Genomic DNA, 24,948 nt, shown 5'->3' with positions numbered 1-24,948 from the left:
CTGGCTTCTCATACGGAGCTGAATTCACACTGAGTGACATTCACACTGAGTGTCAGAGACTAAACCCCCTGCACAGCAGCACCTGCAGCAGATTATGCCTTGATTGCTAACACTCCATAGGCAGCACCTGGAGTAATTAACAGGAAGAACTCTGTGCCGAAAACAAGAAACAAAATACATTGGCCTGCCCATAGAGGGTGCTAAAACACTGAGGCCAGAACAGTGCACATAAAACACGCTAAAAATGTGTGTCTGACAACTTCCCCTGCCTGTAGATGAGTAACGCCTTTTCAGTTTTCCTTTTTTTTTTTTATGATGCCTAAGTGGCAATCGGTAAAGAACAGCCTTTGTCTGTCTGTCCTTTTTATAGTCTCGTTAACTATTACAGCATCACATTTTTTGTTCACATTGCCAGCATATCTGGGGGGGGGGGCGCTTTGGTGGTGCAGTATACGAACCCTAGCACGGATATCGCATAACAATTTTATCATTTTCAATTTATTTTTCATATTGGACAAACATGGAAGGCTGTGGATATCGAATGTAACGTTTCATTTGCTTCGTTTAGAAGGCTTGGTCTATTAGGAAAATGTCAAGTAATATGACGATGATCATAATTATTTTTCAGCCGTATTTTACAGCCCTTGTGCATGTATGTGTTACAATTGTAATGTGTGAACAACATTGAATATATATATATTTTTCTTCTGTATAACCCATTTTGGGCAGGAACCCCTTTTGGTGTTTTAGACATTATGTTATAATTTAGCTATTGAAAAATAGCAGATCTACAAGCTCATAGCGCGCCACTCGACGACCTTGTAGGTCTGCTTTTTTTAAACTGAGCACCACTAATACAGAAAACATGTCAGAAAACTGTCAGAATTTAGAAGATTTTTTAAAATGTTGAGGTCAGGCCTAAATGGGATAAACACCACCTTTAATAAGAGTCTGTTAAGACATAATTATCTTTATATTGACAACAGTAAAGGCCAAAACTGTCACTCGAAAAAGCTCAAAACGTGCCGCTTCTCGCCACGTTTTGAGATTGCGGATCTGCTTCTACTTCCGAGGCTTTTGTGTGACAGCAATGACACCGCGGTATGATCAAGTGAGCTCACGAAAGAAAGTTAACGCACACGTGTCCGTGTGCGTTCCCGTAGCGTATGAGCGTGCCCTGGCGGTGGCGTCCAGTGAGAAGGAGAAGGCGTACATCTTGACGGCGCTGGCGCTGCTGCAACACCGGCAGGGCAACCTGGACGCCGCGAAAACCCTGCTCTTCAAATGGTCAGTATACTGGCTTCATATTAGTCTCTGTCAAAAATGGTTGACTTCTCCTGTTTAGGCCGGGGACCAATAGCAGAGTGTGTAGAGAGAGGTACCCCCCCCCTGTGTGTTCATCATGGCCAGTTTGGTCACCTGAGCAGCCATCATCTGGGTGAAGATGAAACCGAATTTCCCCCATGGGATTAATAAATGTCTACGTTGGACATTCCTCTATTGAAATGTACGTGTTCCTAGCAACTAGGGTTGCTTAATTATTGTATAGTTCCTTTACCGATTCCCTCTTAATGATTCCTATACTATACTAGCCTCTGTCCCAGGTGTACTTATCTGCGAAAAGAAAAGCCTGGTCGCGACGTAAGGCAGAGAAGCTATCGGCGGATGTATCCTCCGGAACATCCGTCAAATGTATTTCCCCCGGATACGATATTTTCCCGACCAATCGATCACAACACTTGTTTCATTCGCGGAGAATGTAAACTGATTTGTAGAGCATCAACGTCATTTCCTTTGGGCAATACTTCCGCTGAAATCCCGCAACTTCCAGCTGATAGTCTTTTCAGCGTATAAGTCTTGCCCCAGGGTGATGCTATACAGTATACAGGGTTCCAAATTGACCCAACTGACTCCAGTTCCTCAATGTTTGTTTCCGATGACCTCCAGTTCCGGAGGGGCGGGGCCCTACTAGCAAGCCCAAGCCCTTTGACTATTGCAGTGATTGCATTTACTGCAATTACTTTGCAACTAGCAATACATTTTGTACTCTAGTGTGTGGGGGGGGGGGGGGGGGGTGGTTGGGTCGGTGGTACAGGCTTTAGTTTCCGAAACCTCAATCCCTGTCCTAACCATAGCCTCAAAGCACGGGAGCAGCGCATGTCTGACCCATCGCATTTTCGCAGCGCAGTGCATGTCCCCACGCTTCGGACCTTTGGTGTGTCGCATCTGTGTGTGTGTGTGTTTTCAGATGCTTCTCATGGGTTTTACATTCCTGTATTGCTGTGCTTCTACAGCTCCGTGTTAAAGGAGCCCATCCCAGAGTCTCTGCTGTGCCTGTGCGCCCTGGGCCTGGTCCACCGCGACGCTACGCTGGCCACCGCCGCTCTGACGGAGCTGCTGAAACTGGGAACGGCCACCGGGGACGCCGTGTCTCAGCGGTGTCTGCTCACCTGCGCCCTGCTGGCCCTGCAGGGGAACTACAGCGCCGTGCAGAGAGAGGCAGCCAGAGCCGTACACAGGTGCACTTGTTCAGTTGATTTGGATTAGACTGATAGTTTAGACTATAGAGTACCACTGGTTCCTTAAACCAGGCGTTCTCAACATGGGGGTCGCGACCCCTCAGGGGGGGGTCGCCAAATTATTTTGGAGGGTCCCCAGATTATTTTCAAAAATGAAAAAAAGAAAAGGATATTTCCTTAAAGGTGATATAGGCAAGTTTTCAGTGTTTGTACACAGAATTGATCGAGTGTTTCCAAACAAATTAAAATCTAGCTCCACCCCCCTCCCCCCGTCATTCTATTGGCTGAGCCAGGTCACTTCAGGCTATGGGGTTGTTGTTGCTGCTGGGAGGGACGCTATGGATATTGCGCTCGTATGGCTAAATATGACATTAAAAAATTATGAATTTCTATCGATATCATAGTTACAACAATGACATTGAGTTGACATGTTTTTTTAAGGGTAACTGTAGCGTAATCACAATATCACAAGACTGACACGACGAGTCCCGCAAATGAGGAAGTAGGAAGTAGTGGAGCAGACTCACTGGCTCTCAATTCAATTATCTTTCATTTGTAATCGTGCATATAAAACATATTGCCCCTCAAATGCCCCAGCCACTACAGCATCGTTCATGTGAACTACTTTGTCCACGGTTATTCATCGCTATGATGATCAGCGACGGCTTGTCACCGTTGGCGAGCACGGGTTGAATGCAAGCTTCAAGCCGGCCGGACCACCAAACCATGCGCTATACATAGCGATTCTCATAATTTCAACAGGCTTACATATTACATCATAAACATACTATTTCACATGAACAATGGTGAAACTAAGATATGGGGATAATATTATACTTGCAAATTGCAAGTATAATATTATCCCCATATCTTAGTTTCACCAATGCGATTTCATTGCAAAATGAAATCGCATTGCGTTTTCATTATAATACTGCTGGGTCGAACACACAGCCTCGCGCTGCAATTGGCTAAGACTCCGCGTCACCCCCCACACAGACCCTCCTCCCAACACGACGCTTCCGTCCCGCGACATAAACAACAGTGGATATAAACAGATACAAACACATAGAGGGAGACAAAGGGAGAGTGTATGTCTACAGGGCAGCAGCTCAGCATCAAAATATAGGGGAAGATAGAGGGAATAAGGCCACAAATATAGATAGATAAATATGTTGATTTTTGGCTGAAAACTTGCCTATATCACCTTTAATGATTATATCTGGTTTCCGTATTTATTTAAGATGTATTTTCTCTATTGGTTATTGTCAATATGTATTGGGGGTGGGGAGGGGGGCGGGGGTCGCGAGACGAAAACGTTGAGAACCCCTGCCTTAAACGGTGGGCAAAATCAATACTTTTTTACAGTAATTTCATGAAGAAATAAAAGAAAAATCGAAGAAATTCCATAAATTAGAAAAGCAATGTTTAAGAAGTAGTCCGAGTGATCTAGTAAGAGAGTGGTGGCACGCTTTGATCTCGCCATAAGCGGCTGCCTATGGGCGATAGTTCCAAACATTGCTCCTATTGGCTGGAACTATTCCATTGAGATAGAATGAGCACTCCACTGTTACAATGAGAGTCAACGGGAGTGTCATTACTCTCTTACCGATCTACAAACTCACATTATAATAAAACTTTATTTGCAAAGCACTTTTATGAAACACTGTTTCAGAAAGTGCTTGAACAATCACAAACGGCAATCAAACAACAACAATGCATTGCAATAACAGTAATGCATTAAGTTTACAATAGAACAACAAACGCTATAATGAACAAGAGTTAAAATGGCCATTCTGTAGAAATGGGTTTTTAATGGGGATTTCAACGTCGTTAATGATCTGGTTAACCCATTCAGGGCAGGAACCCCCGTTATCGTTTTAAACATTATGTTATACTTTAGCTATTGAAAAATAGCAGATCTACAAGCTCATAGCGCGGCACTCGGTGCCGCGCTATGAGCTTGTAGATCTGCTATTTTTGAAAAATCGTGAAAATGTGTCCCAAATCTATATTCTTTCAGAGCAAACGTTTTTAACTCAAATCTTTGCTTCTGGGGGGGGGGGGTCCCTGGAACAAGATATTTTCAGATGGGGGGGGGTCGGCGGCCAATTACATATATTTGTGGTGGTCCTTGACATGAAAATGTTTGAGAACGACTGACATAGAAACATGGGTTTTTCAGAAAACTGTCTTAATTTCTCTTTTGGGTCCTAAACTAAAAGGTTCTTTGGGAACCACAGCTCTATCCACACTTTTCCTGGGCTGTGTGTGCTCCAGTTCCTGTCGATTTGATCCAATGAAAGCCAATGAAACTGGTCAGATGGCCAATGATATCCAATGAAATCAACAGGAACTGGAGCACACACACAGCCCAGGAAGAGTGTGGATACTTTCTGCCTCTTGAAAGCCTTCAGGAATGTACTGTAACTACAGGATGTATTTCAATTCCAATCAATTGTATGTGAAGTCTGCATAAACACAGTGTCATAATTATTATTCATATTTCTTTCTCGGCTACTTGTACAGCAACCCAGGCAATCCATCTCTATGGGCCTTCCTGTCCAGGCTGGTCCCAAAGTACTGCCCCAGGAAAGCCAGTGTAAACAACGCACGCAAGCACACGCACACACACGCACACGCACGCACGATATTCAACATCATTCACGTACATACCACTACAGTACATCCTCGTGGACAGCAGCCATTGTCTATCATTCCTTAAAGGGCACGGCTTTTCCCCCTCACTGTATAATGTTTCCTTTCCCTTTTTTATCTCCTCTGTGATGATTTCCGGTTTTGACTATATAGTTGTGTATATATTCGTACGTCTCTAAAAGGGCCCTGTTGTTAAACGAGTGTAACGCTTCATGGTGTCGTCCACTCACAGTTAACAGTTATTGTGTTGAGTTGTACTTGAAATGTACTGTAATTCTTGCACACTGTTTTTGTGTCCAGTATCTACGCCAGCAGCAGTAGGGGAAAAATATGGTTCCATGTCACAGAGGGGTCAAAGTTGAACGAAAGTTGCACTATATGGCAGAAATAGGTCAACAATACAAATGATGCTATAGTTTTGTGGATTCAGTGGCCCCCAGGGTCCCCCACCAAATTACTGGAACTACTTAATATTCACCAAAACCAGACAACCAGGCAATCAATTAATACCTTTTCAACCACTATATTAATGTCAAGTATTTCCTATGGCTAAAGAATAATAATAATAATAATAATAACTAACCCTTTAAAAAGTGTCATCCTTTGTGTGTTCACAGTTCACCCTCATTTCATTTTTCATGTAATTTCATACCGTTTCACAAATCGCACATCAGGGTTTTTGGTCATACAAACACATTCAGTGGCGAGATTGTATTTTTTTGCTTTGATCCCTGGATGTGAACGCTCTCTCTACCTCCTCTGTGTTCCTTCCAGGGAGGAGCGATGGCTGGCCATGTGGCCTGTCTGTCCAGCATGACCCTAGGAAAGGTCAGCATCTCTCTAAGTATTACAATAATCTGCTTGTATTCTTGGAAAGAATACAAGCAGATTATTTTTGATTATTTTTTTACCCACTCTTTTATTTCACTCTCTGAATCCTGAAATAGGGAAAAAAAAAAAAAAAGTGTATATTTTGACAAAATATATTGACAAAATATTTTGCTTAATATTTATTTCACATCTGCATATGAATGTATTTATCTGTATTGATAAACGGTTGTCTACCTCTTGCTCACTAGTCCTGTCATAACAATGTTGGGCAAGAAATGTACCTGGCATGTCATTTGCTTACCCGCAGAGGGCGCTGTTGTACAGTGGAGTAAACCAGCTGGCCAATGGGAGACACTCTGGAGAAGACAGGCACAGGAATGCACTGAAGACCATGCAGAGAGCTGTGCTGCTGTGTCCTGGTATAGCCACACACACACACACACACACACACACACATGTTTATTTAATGCACTGAAGACCATGCAGCTGTGCTGCTGTGTCCTGGGCCAGGAACAATTATATAGCCACAAACACACATTAATTTAATGACCATGCAGAGAGCTGTGCTGCTGTGTCCTGGGCTGGTGTAGCCACAAACACACACACACACACACACACACACACACACAAAGCTTTTCCAAAGCAGGGGCTGTTGGTTCCGTTGGTTTCATTCAGTCCCCCTTCTGTCTCCATGTCAGACGACCCTGCGGCATGGGCGGGGTTAATGGCCGCCTGTCACACTGAGAACACGTGCGGCTTCCTCTCTGGCGCCGGCCCTCGCCGGAAGGGACTGGAGCAGGCCTTGATGGCAGTGGTGTCTGAGAAAGGTGGGTATGGCGTCGAGCGTGTGTGTCGTCAGAAACGAATTGACTGACTACTGTCTGTGGCACTATTATGGCCCACTTTATGGTGTCCAAGGTGTGTGGTATGATACTTCATACCGTCAGTAAAACGAATGGCTCTTGTGTACTATAGAGCAAAGAGAAGTCCAGCACGCTTCAGCCAGTTTAACCCACTTTGACAGTTTTCTGAAAAACCTCATGGTTCTATGTCATTCGTTCTCAAACATATTCATGTCGAGGACCCCCAAAAATATATGTAATTGGCTGCCGACCCCCCCCCCCCCCCCCCATCTGAAAATATGTTGTTTGTTGTTCCAGGGACCTTGCCAGAAGCAAACATTTGAGTTAAAAACTTCCGCTATGAGCTTGTAGATCTGCTATTTTTCAGTAGCAAAATTATAACGTAATGTTTAAAATGTAATAGAATAATACCTGGGCTCTTCAGGAGAGACTATACTCCAAAATAAAATACACCGGTCTGCACATTATTATGTTGCAGGGGTGACTGTATCTTCCTCAAAGTCATAACATAACTGAAGTGGGATGTATGTCATAAATAACAAAAATAAGAGTGTTCAAGCGGGAAAAACTGATAAAGTGCCTTGCCAACACCGCAGAGATTGTGTGTGGTTTTTTTTATTCATTAATAGTAATTCATTGGCATAACGACTAAATTGGGAAGAAAAACTAGTTAAGAAAGCACAAAGAAAATGAAAAATAATCACACCAGTGTGAAGTGAGCGGCGCAGGCTGCCAGAACTGTTCCCAAGACTCGGGCTCAGTACCACCTCCCTGAGCAGGGCCTGAATTAGGTTCTGAGAACCTCAGTATGAAACCCGGCTGTAGTGTATGGAAACGCATTCAGAACCTGCGATATAGGTTATATGGCACCGTTTGCAGTGTTCTTGTAGTCGAAAAGAGCCATGAAGAGTACAGCATAGTGATTCGACGTATAGGGTAGGCCTCAAAACCTCCGGTGTCAACTGTCAAGTCAACGGATCGTGTACAGATGTATGCAATGTGACTGTTGTTGACTGCGTCTCTCTAAAAAATAAAATATGCCCTGTCTTCCTGTGGTCCAGTGCGTGGTGTGGAAGAGATGGAGCGCCCCCTAGCACAGGCTCTGGAAGGCTGGGTACTGCAGCAAGCAGTGACCGGTCTCACTCTGGGAGGACAGCTCGACCAAGCTGAGGCCCTCTGCTCACAGGTGACGCACACACACACACACACACACAGGCCTACTCCAACAAGCAGTTTCTGCCCGACAACAACAACATAAGAGGGAAATACAGCTTCCAGGACAGAGGAGTGGGCTGGAAGACATTTGAGTGTTGGAATGTAGCTTTCAGTCCAACCTGCGTACAGTACAGTACAGTACAGTACAGTACAGTACAGTACAGTACAGTACAGTACAGTACAGTACAGTACAGTACAGTACAGTACAGTACAGTACAGTACAGTACTGGCTCCAAAACTGTGGAATGCACTTCCCATTGCAGTCAGAACTGCAGCATCACTCCCAATCTTCCGCCGTAGTCTGAAAACCCACCTTTTCAGACTCCACCATGGCCCATAGCACTTACCCTACCCCCTTAGATAGCATTTCTGTAGACTTTTGACATTTGAAACAGACTTATAGCATGTTATGTAGACAGCACTAGAATTGCATTTTATATAGTCATAGCACGTCATAGTACATATGTATAGCATAGTAGTATATATGTATAGTTTATATGTATAGTTTCATTATATAGATATTCCACTGTTACTTTCTTAGCTTACGCATGTTTCATGATAAATGCTTTTATGTGATGTATTCCCATGCTTTTGTTCTTGCTTAATGTAAATCGCTCTGGATTAAGAGCGTCTGCTAAATGCCTAAATTGTAAATTGTAAATTGTAGTACAGTACAGTACAGTGAGTGTAGAATAAAGGAATTGGGCTCTAGCAAAAAACAATGTAGTAGGAGACCGGAATTAGATGGGTAGTCTATTCATTCCAACGGGAGAGTCAACGTGAATACAGCTTCTGAACGAGTCTTTGGAACCAAACATTGGACCCGGTCGCCACACAAAGCCACACGATTTTCAGAACATTTTTCACATCAGTAGAAAACCAACTTTAGCTTTCGACGTTTCTCTTCCAGCAACACACTCTTGTGAGATCTAGCACCCAGCGTGGGGACATTTGCAAGAGCTGCCGTCAGACGGTGCCCACTTTAGGAGACCATTTTGTGTGGCCACAACTGGGATGGTGTATCTTTACAAATCTACCATCTTTGGCTCTATAGTCTCACATCCCATCCTCCCCCCTTTATTTCTCGTCCCAGGCGCTGAGTGTGTCTCCAGAACACCCGGCGGTCATGTTGCTGCTCAGACAGGTGCAGTGTCAGCGCCTCCTCTTGGCTGAAGGTGGAACAGCGCTGCCGGAGGCCGTGCTGGAGCAGCTGAGCAGCGCTGTCATGGCCAACCCCGCCCACATAGGAGCCTGGCATGTAAGTCCATTTAGATTTAGAATTTAGACTTTTTATTTAGTTTTTGGTCGTCGATACAATCATCGGAAAATGATCTATAGCTTCAGCGTTACCGGCAAAAACAGATGAGACCACGGCAATCTTTTTTTTTATATATATTTTTTTTATCCCACGATTTTGTAACCCATTTTTCACCCCTGTGTCAATCATCTACTGTGATCCTGGGCTCTACACACCCTCCGCCAACCTGGGGAGAGCAACGGACTTAACTCATGCTTCCTTCATGCCCGAGTGTCCAAGTTGCTCCTTTACAACCTGACAGGGGGGAGCTTCCCTGGTTGGACGTAGTGCGTGGAAGGAACACGTTATTCCAACCAGTTCCTTTCCCCTCCATCAGGCGCCCCGGCTGGCCAGGGGGAGGCAGTTTAGAGACCAGGATTACTGCATGTTTTTGTGAGGGTACCTACCCTAGGGGACACGGGGAGAACATGCAAACTCCACACAGAAAGGCCCTTTCAGGGGGCAGGGGGAGAGGGGAGCACCCACTCAGTTCACACGGGTGTGATTTATTTTCTTCTCCAGCATTACTGTCGTGAGTATGACGCTTACTGTAAATAAATCCTCTTGTCCCATAACCCCGTCGTTGTCCTTTTGGTTAACTGGTCCATTCTGCCCTGTCCTCTGCTCTCTCTCTCTCTCTCTCCCCCGTGCAGTGGCTGGCGGAGGTGTACCGCGACCAGGGCCTTCTGCTCCAGGCCGTGATGGCGTACAGGCGGAGCCTGCAGCTGGCCTCGCAGCTGGGCGCGCACGCCGGCCAGACGTCCAGCCTGCTCAGACTGGCTCTGCTGGCCCTGAGGCCCTGCATGGTGGGTTGTTTTGTCTCATAGCGTCAAACATGCCCTGGTGGGAAGAAAAACAGGTACTCCGGTGTTTTACTTAACCCATAATTCTGACCTGAGATCAGATTCTAAAAAAAAAGTCTTCTTCATCCTGAGAGTTTTCCGAAAAAGCTGTGTTTCTACGTCAGTCGTTCTTCGATTTTTTTAAAAAAATAGCAAGACCTACAAGCTCGTAGCGTGCCACTCGGTGGCGCGCTATGAGCTTGTGTGCACACAAACGAGAACAGCAAATCCTATCCATGTGTTTTTCCTTCCTCGACCCGTCAGGCTGGTCTTCCCGGTAACGACTGGAAGGACTTGGTTCTCGAGGCCACGACTGAGGCGCTGAGGCTGGAGTCCTCCTCCCCTGTGGTGGCCCTCTTGCAGGCTCTGCTGCAGTTCGTCACCAAGACGGCCTCCAGGTGAGCAGCACTCCAGGGGCCCCCGAGAGCCCACTACTAGAGGACGCACTCCAGGGGCCCCCGAGAGCCCACTACTAGAGGACGTGGTGGTCCCAAAAGGGTTTCTTTTTCAGCGGACCCATTTTTTAAGATGGAAAAACCAGGCGACCCAATTCCCAATATTTTAAAACAAATGCAGAACTAACAAAAACAAATACTAAATGGCTACACAAGCTTTTTTTAAGCAGACGTACTTTCAGCAATATGGAACAATAATGGAATATTCAGAAAATATCTATGAACCACATGACACTCAATGCTTCATAAAATGACCAATAGAAAACCAACATAAAAAGCTCAAATAGCGTGTGTGCGCTCCACGCGTCCCAAACTCTTCTCCCTTCAGGCCCCAAAACTGTGGAATGCACTTCCCGTTGTAATCAGAACTGCAGCGTCACTCCCAATCTTCCGCCGTAGCCTGAAAACCCACCTTTTCAAACTCCATCATGGCCCGCAGCACTTACCCCACCCCCTTAGATAGCACTTTTTAGACTTAGACTGAAACAGACTTATAGCATGTCATGTAGACAGCACAATAATTGCATTGTATTTAGTCATAGCACTTCATAGTACATATGTATAGCATAGTATAGTAAATATGTATAGTTTACATGTATAGTGTCATTATGTAGATATGTTCTCGTTACGTTCTTAGCGTACGCATGTTTCGTGATTAATGCTTTTTATATATGTGATGTATTCCCATGCTTTTTTGTTCTTGCCTAATCTAAATCGCTCTGGATTAAGAGCGTCTGCTAAATTGTAAATTGCGTGCGCGCGTTCCTGTGTCCGGCCGTGTGCGCGTGAGAAAGAGAGAGATTACATTGTTAAGTGACTTTTGTAACTCTAGAAGTGAGCTTGACAACTGAGTGGATTTCACAACTTTATTACATGGCTTGGGTGAATGTTTGATTTTGACTGAATTTGGCGTGTTTTTTTCTGGGTAATGACCAATGAGCTTGATTTTGGGCCGTATCCAACATGACAGCCAGAAGTGTTTTTAAGCGAGAACTAGACAATGCAATGTAACTGCTAACCGGTAATGTATTTTATATTTCATTTGAACACTTCCTATTGTTTTTTACCGTGTTGCGCTGGGCAGGCGGCTGCACCGGGCATAAATTAATAGAATTGTACAAGCTCTTCTTTTTTGCCAAATGCCAGCGGGCTGCAAGTTTGACACCACTGCACTATAACTAGTATTCGTTGCTGTCCGGAAGACACTACATTTTTGAGATTTTCTTTATTTTTATTTTTTCCGTAAATTAATGCTATTGAGCACCCTTTACGTCTGTTGAACCAATGGAAAGTATTAAAAAGTGCTTTGGCGAAAACCTCCTAACTCCATTGGATCCTCAAACTATCTGGCAAACCAGCTAACTCCACCCGTTTAGCCCATTTTATTTCCTTTTTTTTTAGTAAATCTATCAATCAATGATATATCAATGCTATTGAACACCCTTACATCTTTCTGTTGGTTTTTTTTTTTTAAACGGTGAACCAGTGAAGTATTAAAAAGCGCTTCGACAAAAACCTCTTAACTTTTTTTTCATTTCCTGAAAAATGGAAAAAACATTTTGGAGTTGGAAGGTTTCCTCCAGACAGCAGAGATATAACAGTTCCATGGGGTGTGGGCGTTCCCCCATGCAGGGACACCAGGCGTCTGCTGGAGCGGCTGGTGTACAAGTCCTCCCAGGACTGCCCCGGGTCAGTGCGCCAGGTGGCCGGGTGGTACCTCCTCAGACACCTCCATGCCAAGGATGACCAGGAGCTGCTGGAGGTGAGTAGCCTACCCGCCCTATGCGTACACAGCTGGCACTTCACTGTAGTATATAGAAACTCATATTACTAATCATGTAATTAGACAAGACAGTTCGTTTTCCTGGGCCCGAGAACAAGTGATTCAACAAGCTATTCAGATTCACTTCTAACGGGGGGCCTTAATAATAATACATCTCTGTAACTGTCTTGATCAGTTTCTCATAGATCGATTTAATAGGCTCAGCAACTGATTTTAACCGGAAACACCGGATGGAACCGGAAGGTGTTTATAGTTCAAATCTGCTGAATCACTACGATCAACTGTTCATAATATGAATAAAACAAATCGCAGGTTAAAGGTTTTGCATAAATTATATTATATGCAAAACCTTTAATCATAGGAGGTACTTCAGTTAAACCTTTGGAAGGGGTCCAGTGCTCAAAAACTGCATTTCTACATTACGATAAAGTAAAATATCTGAGGAGCTACAGTACTTGGCCTTCTGACTGTGAATCATCCAATCCTTCTCCAGCCATTCTTCCTATGGTGGAAGAGGTAAGGGCCTGTATGTTCACATAATGTGAAGAAATTAACTCACAGTCCATTATGACTAGAAAATGACCAATGGTGTCTGTACGATATATACCGGTATTATAGTAAACAGACTAACTGTCTTTTGTTCCGCAGACTCTTTTGGAGCACGCCAAAATGAAGAAAGACCAAAGGCTGCTGGAGTTTAATTCGCTGCTTACCTCGTCCTGAAGCTCAGCCACTGTACAGACCCAACACCACGTGAAACGCCATCTGTATCCATCACCGTAAAATGTATTATACACTACTGTATGGTACTAGTACACTCTTCAGTGTTCATTCATCTCTTAGAGTGTACAACTGTTACCAAAATGGATCCATAGCCCCCAAGGCCCCAAGGGGCTATTTGGTTACATTTGTACACTCCATACATAGTTAGAAATCTGTGGTTAATGCGTTGATATTTGTTTAATACACAGCATGCTGCAATGTGAATTTAAAACATCATGCAATATTTGTCTCAATCATTCTTGCAATGCTCCTTCCATTCATCAAATGGCTGAATCATTGCAGATGTTTACATGAATGAAGAGTTAGAGGTGGTTTATAGGACAGTGGAGTTCATGGGACCACATAAACTATCACAGGACTGCTAATGATACAAAATAATATCCAATATTGATTTTGACACCATTTTATTGTTTATTTGCAGTACAGTACATAAGACTTTTTTTTGGCCATAAAAAATGTCCACAGCCAAAACTCAATAAAAGCAGTTATGTTTCATCTAAAGCAGTGGTTCTCAAACATTTTTGGCTCAGGGCACCCCTGTAAATAACATTTGCATCCATGACACCCCTGAATTACATTGTTGCACCTTACATTTATGTCAGAGAATATCCGTTTCCATTATGACAGATTGAAAATAAGTTTATACTTTACGTTTAACCACTTGAACCACAGCATCCCTATTGTGGAGGGAATATTCGCCAAAAATAGCTGATCTACAAGCTTCTAACGTGTCGTGAGTGTGTAGGCTAGTATCTGATTTGTTGTAAGTATATCTGTGTTAAGAACACATTACATGAAATAAAGTCTGTCATTGGAGCGCTTGCACCATTCAAAAATAGTCAAATGATCAGAGTCGGATTGGGAGCAAAACAAAAGAACAAACATACAGTACATACATTAAAAGTACATACATTAAAACAAGTGTTTCCTTAGCCAGCGGGCGCCCCAACGCATCTGATCTCTGATCAGTTTTTCGAGACTCTCCTGTAGGGCGGGGTTGGGTGCCTGAGCGATTCCTATGACCTTCACTCGCTTGGGGTCAAACACGCAGTCCTCCTCGCGGCCTGATGGCATCACACCACAGTTGGGGGGGGCACCCAAGCTGTGTTGTACGGTACCCATGAGCGTGCCAGCTTTTCTGCAAGTCGTGGTTTTTACTGTCAATGCGTTTGACCCGGGCTCAGCTTTAGAATCACACGATCACAGTCGTCACCACCGAGTGGGTAACACGCTTAGAGTATATATGAATAGAGATGGCATCAGAGTTCTCCTTCCATCCACTTGCATTAAGTTGCTCAAAAGCAGCATGAGGCGATTTCACTCCTCCTTCCGTGTAGGAACAGAGTGCATTCTGGGATGGATTTGCCCCCAAACACATGAACGTGCTGCCGTCGTGAACGTGCACAATGATAGTCAACGGACCAGCGCGTTCATGTGTTTGGGTCCACGCTGCAATACCATATTATGTCCATTTCGCCTCAAGGGTTTCCTCTGCGCGCCGTCTCTATTCATATATACTCTAAGGCAACACGCAGCCTTATCCACGTCACGGCTGACAGAGATTCCACGTCCCAGCATGCCATCTTCTGACTGCTGAAAGCCATTGGCGATGATGAGGCGTGCGACGTCGACTGTGGTGCCCTTGGTTGGTTGTTGTCGACTAGAGTATCTAAAGCAGCGGTGTCAAACTGGCGACGTCGTCTTCTGCGGCCCGCGAGTTGATTTCTAAAACCTGATTTAACACATACCTCTGAGCCATAGTGCTCTGAGGCGAGCAGCAGCTAGAGAAGAGAGGGGGGGGAAGGAGGGGGGAGCGCCTCCCCTCCCTTCCCGAGTGCCTTAATTGCTCCAGCTGTTGGGTATACAAGTATCAAGAATTTGTGGAATGCAGGTCTCTCGCTACTTGAGCTGTGAAGTACCAAGACACACCCCTCTCTCTCTCTCCCTCACTCATTGCTCTAGCCATCGGCAGAGCTGTGAAGTTAAGACACCCCCCCCTCCCTCCCTCTCTCTCTCTCTCTCTCTCTCTCTCTCTGTCTCTCTCTCACACACAAGAGTTCCATGATATCTGAGGATGCTTTAGATTCTAAAGCATCCTCGCCGCCTGTAACGACGACACCATATCCCTAAGAAAACAGCAATGTTGTTGAATAAACTCAGGCATTAGTGCTGGCAGATTAACAAGTAGCCTTTGTCGCTTTGTCTCTGGTAACCGGAATGGTCGCATAACCCATATGAGAATTTGTTATTTAATGAAAATCATGTTTGAGAATGTAATCCTGATAGCTGGGGGCGGACTCATAAAACCATACGACACCACAATTTGGCTTTTGGTGGCTGGTTTTTAAATTTTGGCGTGGTGTTGGGTATGGGTATAAGGTTTTCAAAAAGCTGTGCAAACACTTTGTCTAATATTTGCGCCTCTCCATTCAAACAGGAATGGAGGCATTTTAACAGGAAAGTGGCATTCAAAGGAATGGAGGCATTTTAACAGGAAAGTGGCATTTTAAGAGTTTTAAGATAAAGCCTGTCTAATATGCAGCAACATGCATCTAAGAGTGCAATTCATGTATATTAATTTAATGGAAAGAATGTGATCTCAATCATTAGGTAGAATAATTGGGACTTACATTTCATTAAGAGTCGTGCTGCCCTAAAATATGTAAGAGTAGGTAAGTACTTTACTATCTAATTTAACATTTGTGGAGTTGGTCACCTGACCAAAAGCGGTTAACAAAACTGGTCGACATGTTCTGTTGCCCCAACACGGGCAGAAACAAGGCCTTTTAACCAGGCTACTTACACACACTACAACTCGCTTACAATTCGCAAACCTGGCAACACTGTTCCGTGTTCTCATAGGCCCTCCAGGCCCGCCCCCACAGCTACTTTTCAGTCTCACAATCGGCCATCTTGCTTTTTACTTCGATGCGCGAGTGGACATTTAATGCAAATACATTAATTATAGCTCCAGCAAGCAAACACAAACACCTCAACTCCATCTCATTGTGAATAAGAATTCCGAGGGGAAAAATAATTTTTGGAACGCCACTTTCACCCAGTATGAAGCTAAATGTGGAAGCCGTGTGTGTCACACCAACACTGGTGACCCAGAGAATCCTGTGCCGATTCTCAGGCATCTGGCCTGAGGCACTGCCTGCGAGTTGGCTCTGCGTGCGCTTTTTCCAACTCTCACTGATTTATCCAGCTCACACGTCAATCACAGTCAGCAGCTCTCAGCCTGCACACACACGCACGTCTGTCTTGCGCACACGCGCGCACACACACACACATACACACACACACACACACACAGAGACACAGAATAGGCATGCAGGCTAAGGCGAGTGGCAATTTAATGCAAATAAATTATTTATAGGTCCAGCAAGCAAATCATGATGGTCTGTAGGTCACAATCACATTCCGATTTGAGGGGTTGTGTTTTGTATGACATTTTGGCCAGTAGTTTTATATCTATCTCAGCTTTTGCCTGATAGCACACATGCTAACAGTGCTGACCACAACGTTAGCAGCATTTGATGACAGCTTGCCATAGCAACGTACAGTGTGCGCAGACCTAACGTGAGCTTCTGGGACAGAAACTTGCGTTTTCATGACAGCAGCAGCTGCTGCACCCTGTGATAGATACTGTGCTAAAGATGCTAAAGCAACACAAAACAACATCCACACGCAAAACAAACCAGGGACCAGGGTTGCCACATATCGTGGATGTGAGAGTGAAACAAGCAACCAGGTCTATAAAAATGTTAATAGGCCAGTTCAAAGTAGGTAAATCAGAAATGGTCCGGAAATTAGTCTTAAAATAATCAATTATAGTGTTGACTGTCACACTTTGTTGTCTAATGTTGTTTCAGAGCAGTGGAACTCAAACATTTCCATGTCAAGGACTACCAATAGATAAACAAGTCCAAAGTAGCTTATAATGATCAGACTTGGCAACACTGTCTCTAGGTTGAACGTTCGACTTTACAAGCTCACACATATGAAATATGTTTTTTTGAATCTTCAAACTGAGACATATTTGATGATAATACTGTTAGCACAGTCATCATACTCCAAGAGCATACAAATGGAACCAAATGGACCCTGATTTTCCCAGAGAGCAAATGGTATCAAATGGGGGTCTGTGGCCTAATGCATTTCAAACTGGGGCTTCTTGCTATTATATTCTCTGCATATCTTATCAACTTGGGGTGAATATTTCACCACAATACTTTACTGAATATTTCACAAGAATATAACACAAGAGTCAAATGTACGGTCAAATGTAATCACAATATAGGCTACAGATGTACATATTTATGACACAGTAAAATGTCGAAAATTAGTGCTATCCCCCCCCCCCCACACACACACACACACACGACAGGCAAGGCTGTTGTTTGCATCGTTAGCAGGCAGCAGCTACCTTGCCACTGCTCTCTGTGACTGTAGTTGTTTCACCATGTTTGCGTATTTATGAGAAATAAAAAACACTTTCTGTTATTGCAACGACACTGGGATGAGCCCGGCGAAGCCGGGCGAAATTCTAGTACAGTACATACCTGAAGTTGTTGGAGAGTTAGTGCCGAAGTGTCCTTGAGAAAGACACTGAACCCCAATTGCTCCTGATGTGCTGGTTGGTGCCTTGCATGGTTTCCGCCACCATCGGTGTATGAATGTGTGTGCGAATGGGTGAATTGATGCACAATCTATATGTAAAGCGCCTTGGATAAAGGCGCTATATAAATGCACCATTTACCATTTAACTGACAACATAAATGAAGTGTCATCATACACCACCAGGTCATTCCCCAACTAGTGGTCGATAAAAACAAATCTTCAATTTCCTACAGGCCTTACCCGTTCTAATTTATGAACAGGAAATGATGTGCTGCAGTGTGGGTAATGCGATAGAATAGATCAAATTGATTGGGAGGGAATTGTTAACGGGTGATCTTGGGAAGTTGGGTTGAACTTTTTTAATTAATGTTATTAATTAAATAAGATAGATAGATAGATAAATAGATATCTGTCATTAACTGTCATTGCATCTCTGTATGTATTTATCATTTTATTTTACAGACAGCACGGGGTGGTGGTCATTGCGCTGTCACAGTAATGTAACTTTGGAAGTGTATATAGCCAAATTCCATATAGCCAAACCCGCTCATTCCATGTTGTGGTCTCAAAACACTGCATGACAGTGCATGTTGGGACTCGAAAAACCCTGTTGTATTTGTCTGGCACGGCAGACCCCTAGACTAATTGGTCCGTAACAGACCAAACATTTGTGTACTATATGCGTGTGTATGAGGCCTCAGACAAGCGGCACTTTGTAACATCCGACCGAGTCGGACCGACCGACAGTGTTTCTTACATTTAGGGACCACATGCAATACCTTCGCGGACCACCAGATGACAACCTCTGTATTCTGTTATCCCAAGAGTAGTTTACTACCAATGCGCTTAGTTATCATTCCCTTATACACATGTTACAACTGTCATGGCTGGCTCTTGCCATGACAAACATTAGGAGCAGGAGACATTCGAAAGGTGAACAATATATGCGTTTATTAAATAATAGGCCTATACAAGGAAACTAAAAAGAACTGCAGTGCTTAACATAACGAATGATATGGGGTGTGTAGTCAGTGAGTCAGTGGTGTAGGTGTAGTGTATGGATGTGTGATACATGGTGTGGTGCATGTGTGGATGGAAAGAACACTTTCCAATCAAACATAAAGGAACGGAGGCATGGAGGCTAATGCAGGGAGTGGAGGCAGCAGGTCTGCCTCCTCTGGATCTCAACTGGGAGGAGTGTTGTATTTATAGCCTCTGGGAGACACCGGGCCCAGGTGCTCTCCCATCAGCCATCAGGCCAATGCCCTACCCAGGCTCACCTACAGGATGACAGTTAGGCAAAAGGCAGGCACATCCACTAATCATTATGTGTGTGGGGCATCACACAACACTTGAATCATTCTCTTTTCACTTTGCTCCTGCACAACACTTTACACCACAAAAACCTCATTGCTGAAATGCAGACAATCAACACCAGTAAAACCACTGCCAGCAGAAAGCCTATGACGTCGACTGAATGGTACTGAATCGTGGACATCTTGTACGACTCCGTCCTCAAGTGTGGCGCTCCCCTGTGCCTCATGACGAACTCGATCCAGAAGATGGCCAGGTCTAGAGGTTTGGTGGGCTGGTCCCTGTGCAGCTTCGACAGCCCCTGCATGTTCTCTGTGTAGGAGGGCTCGTGAAGGACCTCCTGGAGCGCTGCCAGGAAGTTGTCTTTGTTTATTGTGCTAATATCAACTACTTTGGCTACGCCCTTTGCTTCCATCCTGTGCATGTTGTCCATTTGGTCGAAAAAGAGAGGCAGACCGACCAAAGGAACGCCGTGGTAGATGGCCTCCTGGACTCCGTTGGTGCCCCCGTGGGCCACGAACACTCTAGTCTTGGGGTGGCCCAGGAGGTCCTTCTGGGGCAACCAGTCAACGAGCAACGTGTTGTTCCCCAGGGTCGACGGTCTCTCCCCGGTGTGCCTCCAGATCACCTTCTGCGGCAACTGGGCGAAAGCCGCCGCGATGACCTCCGTGATGTCCTCGGGAAGCATTCCGATGAAGGACCCCAGAGTCATCACGATGACCCCGTGTTCTCCGGAACTCTGGACAAAGTCCTCCAGGTGTGGAGGGAGAGGCCCGGGGGGCTTGCACTGCCAGCCTTGCATGTAAACGACGTTAGGCATGGTGGGGCGAGGGTATTCAAAGGTGAAGTCGCTTCTCATCAGCCAGATATCCGCCGCCTGGAAGAGCTCAGTATAATGGACATCGGGGCCGAAGTAACGGTGAACAAACGTTGTGTAGAGGCTGTCTGCGATATATGCATATTCAATACGCATGAGAATGTAGAAAAGTGCATTTTTGATTCTCTGGGGAAATGTCATCTTGTCGGTTAGGAGGGCATCTGGAACCGGGACATAGGAGAGGGGACTGGGGGCGATGAGATAATGTGCCTCCCCTTGGACAGCCCACCTGGCGCTGAAGACCAGAGGAAGACCGAGACGGTGGGCCAACATCGCCCCCAACCCCAGCGGGTCCGTCAGAACCACGTCGTACTTCGCATCCTGCAAACGCTTCATCGTTTCCCCGTCGTCAAAAAGAATCTCCATCGTCTGAACCATGGCTTTCTCCACCTCGTGGTAGCTTTTCATCAGTTCCCATTCCGTTGCCATGCGAGCCCAAACGGAGGAGCCGTCCCGCCGCGCGTTCACGTTCCTCGTCATGATTCTTCCGAACAGTTCCTCGTCCCCTCCGCCCTGGACGTTGATTGTGACGGTGCTGTAGTGAGGCGAGTCTGGCTTGATGTACCAGCTGTTTGACGGCCTTATCACCGTGACCTCGTGGCCTCTGGAGTGCAGCTCTTCAATGATGGGTTTCATGTTGATCCAAAGGCTTCCCTCAAAAGAGTATATCAGTACCTTTCCGCCGTCCACGAGCGCCGTGGAACACAGAAGTGTAGCAATAAACGCCACAAGCGTCAGTTGGCCCATCTCTGGGGAGACAGATTATTTGTTGATGATGAGCGGTTGCATATCATGGCACATTTTGTAATGGATCACTGATTAACCAATACTGCACTTTACACTCAGTTTACGCTAGATAACATGAGTGGGATAAAAACCAATATATCGTTGCTGTTGGGCAGACACCAATTCTTTTCTGTATATTAACACTGTAGTCCCCTCCAGTAGAAAGATACGATCACAAGGCGTTCTTTATGTTGTATATACAGACATGATTTAGCGTAAATGCCAAATGCTGTGATAACTAAAACATAAACATAAAATATACATTTAGTACGATATCCTCACAGAGAACAATAGTCATAATATACAAACAAATGTAACAATATATACCTCATTGGCCGCATCCACTTTGGGGGAATATCGGGGGGAAATCTTCTTTAATCAGGATCTTGACTCTTACAGCATATCTCTTTTACACAGCGATGCACTATGCTTGTTGCACGCTGGAGTGCTCTGTTCAGAATGAACTGTCTGCCCCAGCTCTGATAATAATTTACAGTGATCCTCTCCGGGCTCGTAAAACCATACACCCCGGCTAGAGCTCTGCGCTCTGCGGATCAAGCACTGCTAGAGGGCCGTATAACAAAAAAAAAGCACCAGGGGCGCACGCTCTTTCGCGGCTGCAGCTCCCAGGCTCTGGAAGAGCTTGCCCCTTCATATTCGCTCTGCCCCCTCCATTGGTGTTTTTAAGACTCACCTTAAGACTCATCTGTTCTCCCTGGCTTTTAATCCCTCCTGAGTCCATTTCTGCTTTCATGCTTATATTTTTGTCATTTTTATTATTGTGTTTTCTCGTTTATATTCTGTGTTTCCTCCTGCCTGTTCTCTGTTTTTGCCACTGATGTACAGCACTTTGGTCAACCTTGGTTGTTTTAAAATGTGCTCTATAAATAAAGTTTGATTTGATTTGATTTGATAATAAACCACCAACAGATCAGCTTCAGCCGTTTAGATTAGTATGACCTCTTAGTCACTATTAGAAAGATAAATCACCTCTATACACATGTAACCAAGTGTATAGCAAAGGATTTACTTTTATAGTTATGACAATGAATTACATGAATAGACCAGTAAACTGGGTTCCCCAACAAATGCAAGTTATTTATAAGGACTTGAGACAAAGTTCCAAAACACAGGAATTTATTAACTTTTAAGAACAGTATGGAATAACAAATATTTATTAGACCAATGTCCAATTTCATATATATATATATAATGCAGTAAAATGCGAACAATATCTTAAAAAACTAAGAACAAAACTAAACACACGCACTGAACCACACAGCATGCAGGAAAACAACAAGAGGAAATGGCTCCATTAAATAAAACACTAAAATCAGTCTAAACAAACAAAACAAAACAGCAGTGGTGACATCTATAAGGAAGTGAAAACAAAACATTTAGTACACTATAAAGTTAAACAAATAAATCATTGCAACAACAATTTGATATATGATGTATATACCGGTACCTATTTGAGTCTGTACGTGTTCATTCAAATCGGCCCCTCTGGCACATGAGCTCATCGCTTCCAGGCACATGAACTCACACTGGGTAGGGTAGTATAGTAACAAATAATTAAAATACTTATTTACAAAACACTTATTTAGTACAATATAAATAGCATCTATCCATCATGTTACTCACCAAGGCAGGGACAGATAAAAACACAATTAAGTGTCCTCACACAAAAGCGTCAACAGTAGCAGTGTTTCGAGCTTGTATAGATCTGCTACCGTTGCTATTTATTTTTTATTGTTTTGTTCATAATGTATGGTTTCCAGCCGACAGACTATATCATTAGTTAAGGAATACCTATGTCATTCCATGGTTCCACTCCTATGCCGAGGATGAGTGCTCATATAGGCGGGTATAGGAGTAAAGTAGGAGAGGAGTAGGTGTTACCGATGATATGAAGGCTCTAGATCTGTTCCATTCTGGTCAAACAGTATAGTAGTTTGGTCAAAGTAGTATAGTGCTGCTATTATGCATGTTGGCTCACTGGAAACACTCTGTAGTACACCAGTGGGTCTCAACTCAAAGTCCAAATGGCCTCGTATGGGTTTATAACTGAGTGTAAAAAAATTACCATTTGTACAGTGTCAGAGTTGTGGGGGTCCTTTGAATTAAAACGTTTGAGAACAACTGTAGTGTTGTACACTAAATGAAACAGCTGCCTTAATTAGTATCATTGGTAACACCTGTGAAGGAAGTATATAGGGAGAAGGGGCCCGGAAGTAGGAAGGGTTATTGTGCATAGACAGAGCCTATTCATAAAGAGTTCATGATAAATGGTGCATTTATATAGCACCACTAACTCTGGGGGAGCCCATGTTCGAACTGGCAACCTTGTGGTTTCCATCCGGCCACTATACCCCTGCTCCACCGCCGCCCAATGATGAATTAAAGATTCATTTAACGTGTGAGTTCATCATTAATCTGTCATATAAGCATTTTATGTGTATGAATTTGCACGCTCAAGACAAGTAAAGTGTGACCCAAATGAAATGGAGCTGCACAACATATTCACATTGACACACATTGCGCAAAGTAGCCTACAAGGTTTCCTCTTCCAGTTCATGAAGATCCCATCAACTCTATGCATCACTGGTCAAAAACCATCGTAACCTTACTCCACTTGAGCTGGATTTGGGTAAAGAAGTGATGGTAATATAATATAGCTAGGGCTAGGCCTATAGGCCTACAGTCAAAAATGCCAATTTTGGGGCATAGCCTATTGTGTTTTTTTTTTTTAAAGAAATACATTATTTTTCCACTCAAAGGTTAACATTTTGGACCAGAACGTCTACACAGAATAAATAGGCTACAGAGGCTAGAGCAGCAAATATTGACAAGTCAAAGTGCAGGGATAACCAGGCTCATTATCTTTAGCCTGCAGGTTTATCTGCCTGAAGCAGCTGAGGCAGGATTGTCTACTCAGTGGTGTAAAGTAACTACAGTAAGTATATGTACTCAAGTTAAGTACTGGATCTAATAGTAATCTCAGCAAGGCAAATGGCTTCTTGGTTAGAGTGGGTGACAATGTTATCACACGTAAAGATGAAATTACCTACCTAGGTTCCATCCTGGAGGCTAATCTTTCCGGTGATAAAATGGCCACCAACGTAATCAAAAAAATCAACCAAAGAACAAGATTCCTTTACAGGATCTCCTCACTGGTCAACAAAAACACCTTGAAGACCTTAACAGGAGCCCTCGTACAAGGTTTCTTTGACTATGCATGCACCTCCTGGTACCACAGCACCTCAAAGGCCCTTAAAACTAGGCTCCAGACTTCCCAAAACAAACTGGTCAGTCTCCTACTTGGCCTCACCCCCCGAACCCACCTCACCCCTGCCCACTTTGACAGGCTGGAATGGCTTAGGGGCGACGACAGAGTACAGCATCTTGCAATGGGTCTGGTCCACAAGATTCGATACACCACCAAGATACCATGTACCTGTCTAGATACTTCCTTAATGTTAACGAAGTCCACACCCACAACACCAGAGGGAGTGCAACGAACCATGTACAGCCCAGATTCGGCACAAACAAGGGACTAAATTATTTTCGCTCCTATGCCACCAAAATGTGGAACGCCCTACCAACAGTCATTAAGACATGTGAATCCCTTGACTCCTTCAAAACCGCTGTCAAAGGGCACCTACGGACGGCTGCAATTCGAAACTGGCCTCCGTAAAATCTGAATCCCCCCCCCCCCTTTTTCCCCCACTGTAGGCTATTATGTTTCTTTTCCATTTTTACCTCCTTTATGATGAATTCCTGTTCTGTTCTTTAGAAGTGTCTATTTGTACGTCTCTAAATGTTTTGATGAATTGAACATGGTGGACCCTCTTGTAAACAAGTGTAATGCTTAATTGGGTCGTCCACTCACAGTTAACAGTCTTTGTATTGAGTTTGTGCTTGAAATGTACTGTAATTCTGCAAACTGTTAATAAATATTTCAATCAATCAATCAAAAAACTACAATCTTGCTTTACTGTACTGAGGTAGCCTATTTGTACTTCACTTGAGTATATGTTTCCAATTTCCAATACTTAGTAGATTGCATAATGAGTAGGATAAATTTACTATATATGGCACTTTA

General features: G+C 44.1%; 2 protein-coding genes across 3 annotated transcripts in view; one reads left to right on the top strand and one right to left on the bottom strand.

The window, feature by feature from the left end:
- skic3 (SKI3 subunit of superkiller complex) overlaps positions 1-13,738 on the top strand; it is a 40,453-nt gene extending 26,715 nt beyond the window's left edge. The window contains exons 30-41 of one of the 2 annotated variants that reach the window (XM_080766521.1): positions 1,164-1,287; positions 2,295-2,519; positions 5,046-5,118; positions 5,949-6,002; positions 6,313-6,424; positions 6,704-6,832; positions 7,930-8,054; positions 9,177-9,341; positions 10,034-10,186; positions 10,487-10,620; positions 12,319-12,439; positions 13,109-13,738. In XM_080766521.1, coding sequence (XP_080622647.1) covers positions 1,164-1,287; positions 2,295-2,519; positions 5,046-5,118; positions 5,949-6,002; positions 6,313-6,424; positions 6,704-6,832; positions 7,930-8,054; positions 9,177-9,341; positions 10,034-10,186; positions 10,487-10,620; positions 12,319-12,439; positions 13,109-13,183 — 1,490 coding nt within the window. In that variant the 3' untranslated portion in view covers positions 13,184-13,738. Of the gene's footprint in view, positions 1-1,163; positions 1,288-2,294; positions 2,520-5,045; positions 5,119-5,948; positions 6,003-6,312; positions 6,425-6,703; positions 6,833-7,929; positions 8,055-9,176; positions 9,342-10,033; positions 10,187-10,486; positions 10,621-12,309; positions 12,440-13,108 lie in introns of both variants that reach the window. The other variant, XM_080766520.1, reaches the window with a different exon arrangement.
- A 5,485-nt stretch (positions 13,739-19,223) lies between these two features.
- On the bottom strand, positions 19,224-20,804 carry LOC308316885 (UDP-glucuronosyltransferase 2C1-like; the record flags this gene model as incomplete). The annotated part of the gene is made up of 1 exon (XM_080765671.1): positions 19,224-20,804. The coding sequence occupies one exon, from the start codon at positions 20,802-20,804 to the stop codon at positions 19,224-19,226; it is 1,581 nt and encodes a 526-aa protein (XP_080621797.1).
- Between the last annotated feature and the right edge of the window lie 4,144 nt (positions 20,805-24,948).

The sequence above is a fragment of the Protomyctophum bolini genome (genome assembly GCF_963924005.1).
Source record: "Protomyctophum bolini genome assembly, chromosome: 6".
Taxonomy (NCBI): domain Eukaryota; kingdom Metazoa; phylum Chordata; class Actinopteri; order Myctophiformes; family Myctophidae; genus Protomyctophum; species Protomyctophum bolini.
Note: the sequence above shows the minus strand (reverse complement) of the source record. Positions and strands in the feature narration are given on the sequence as shown.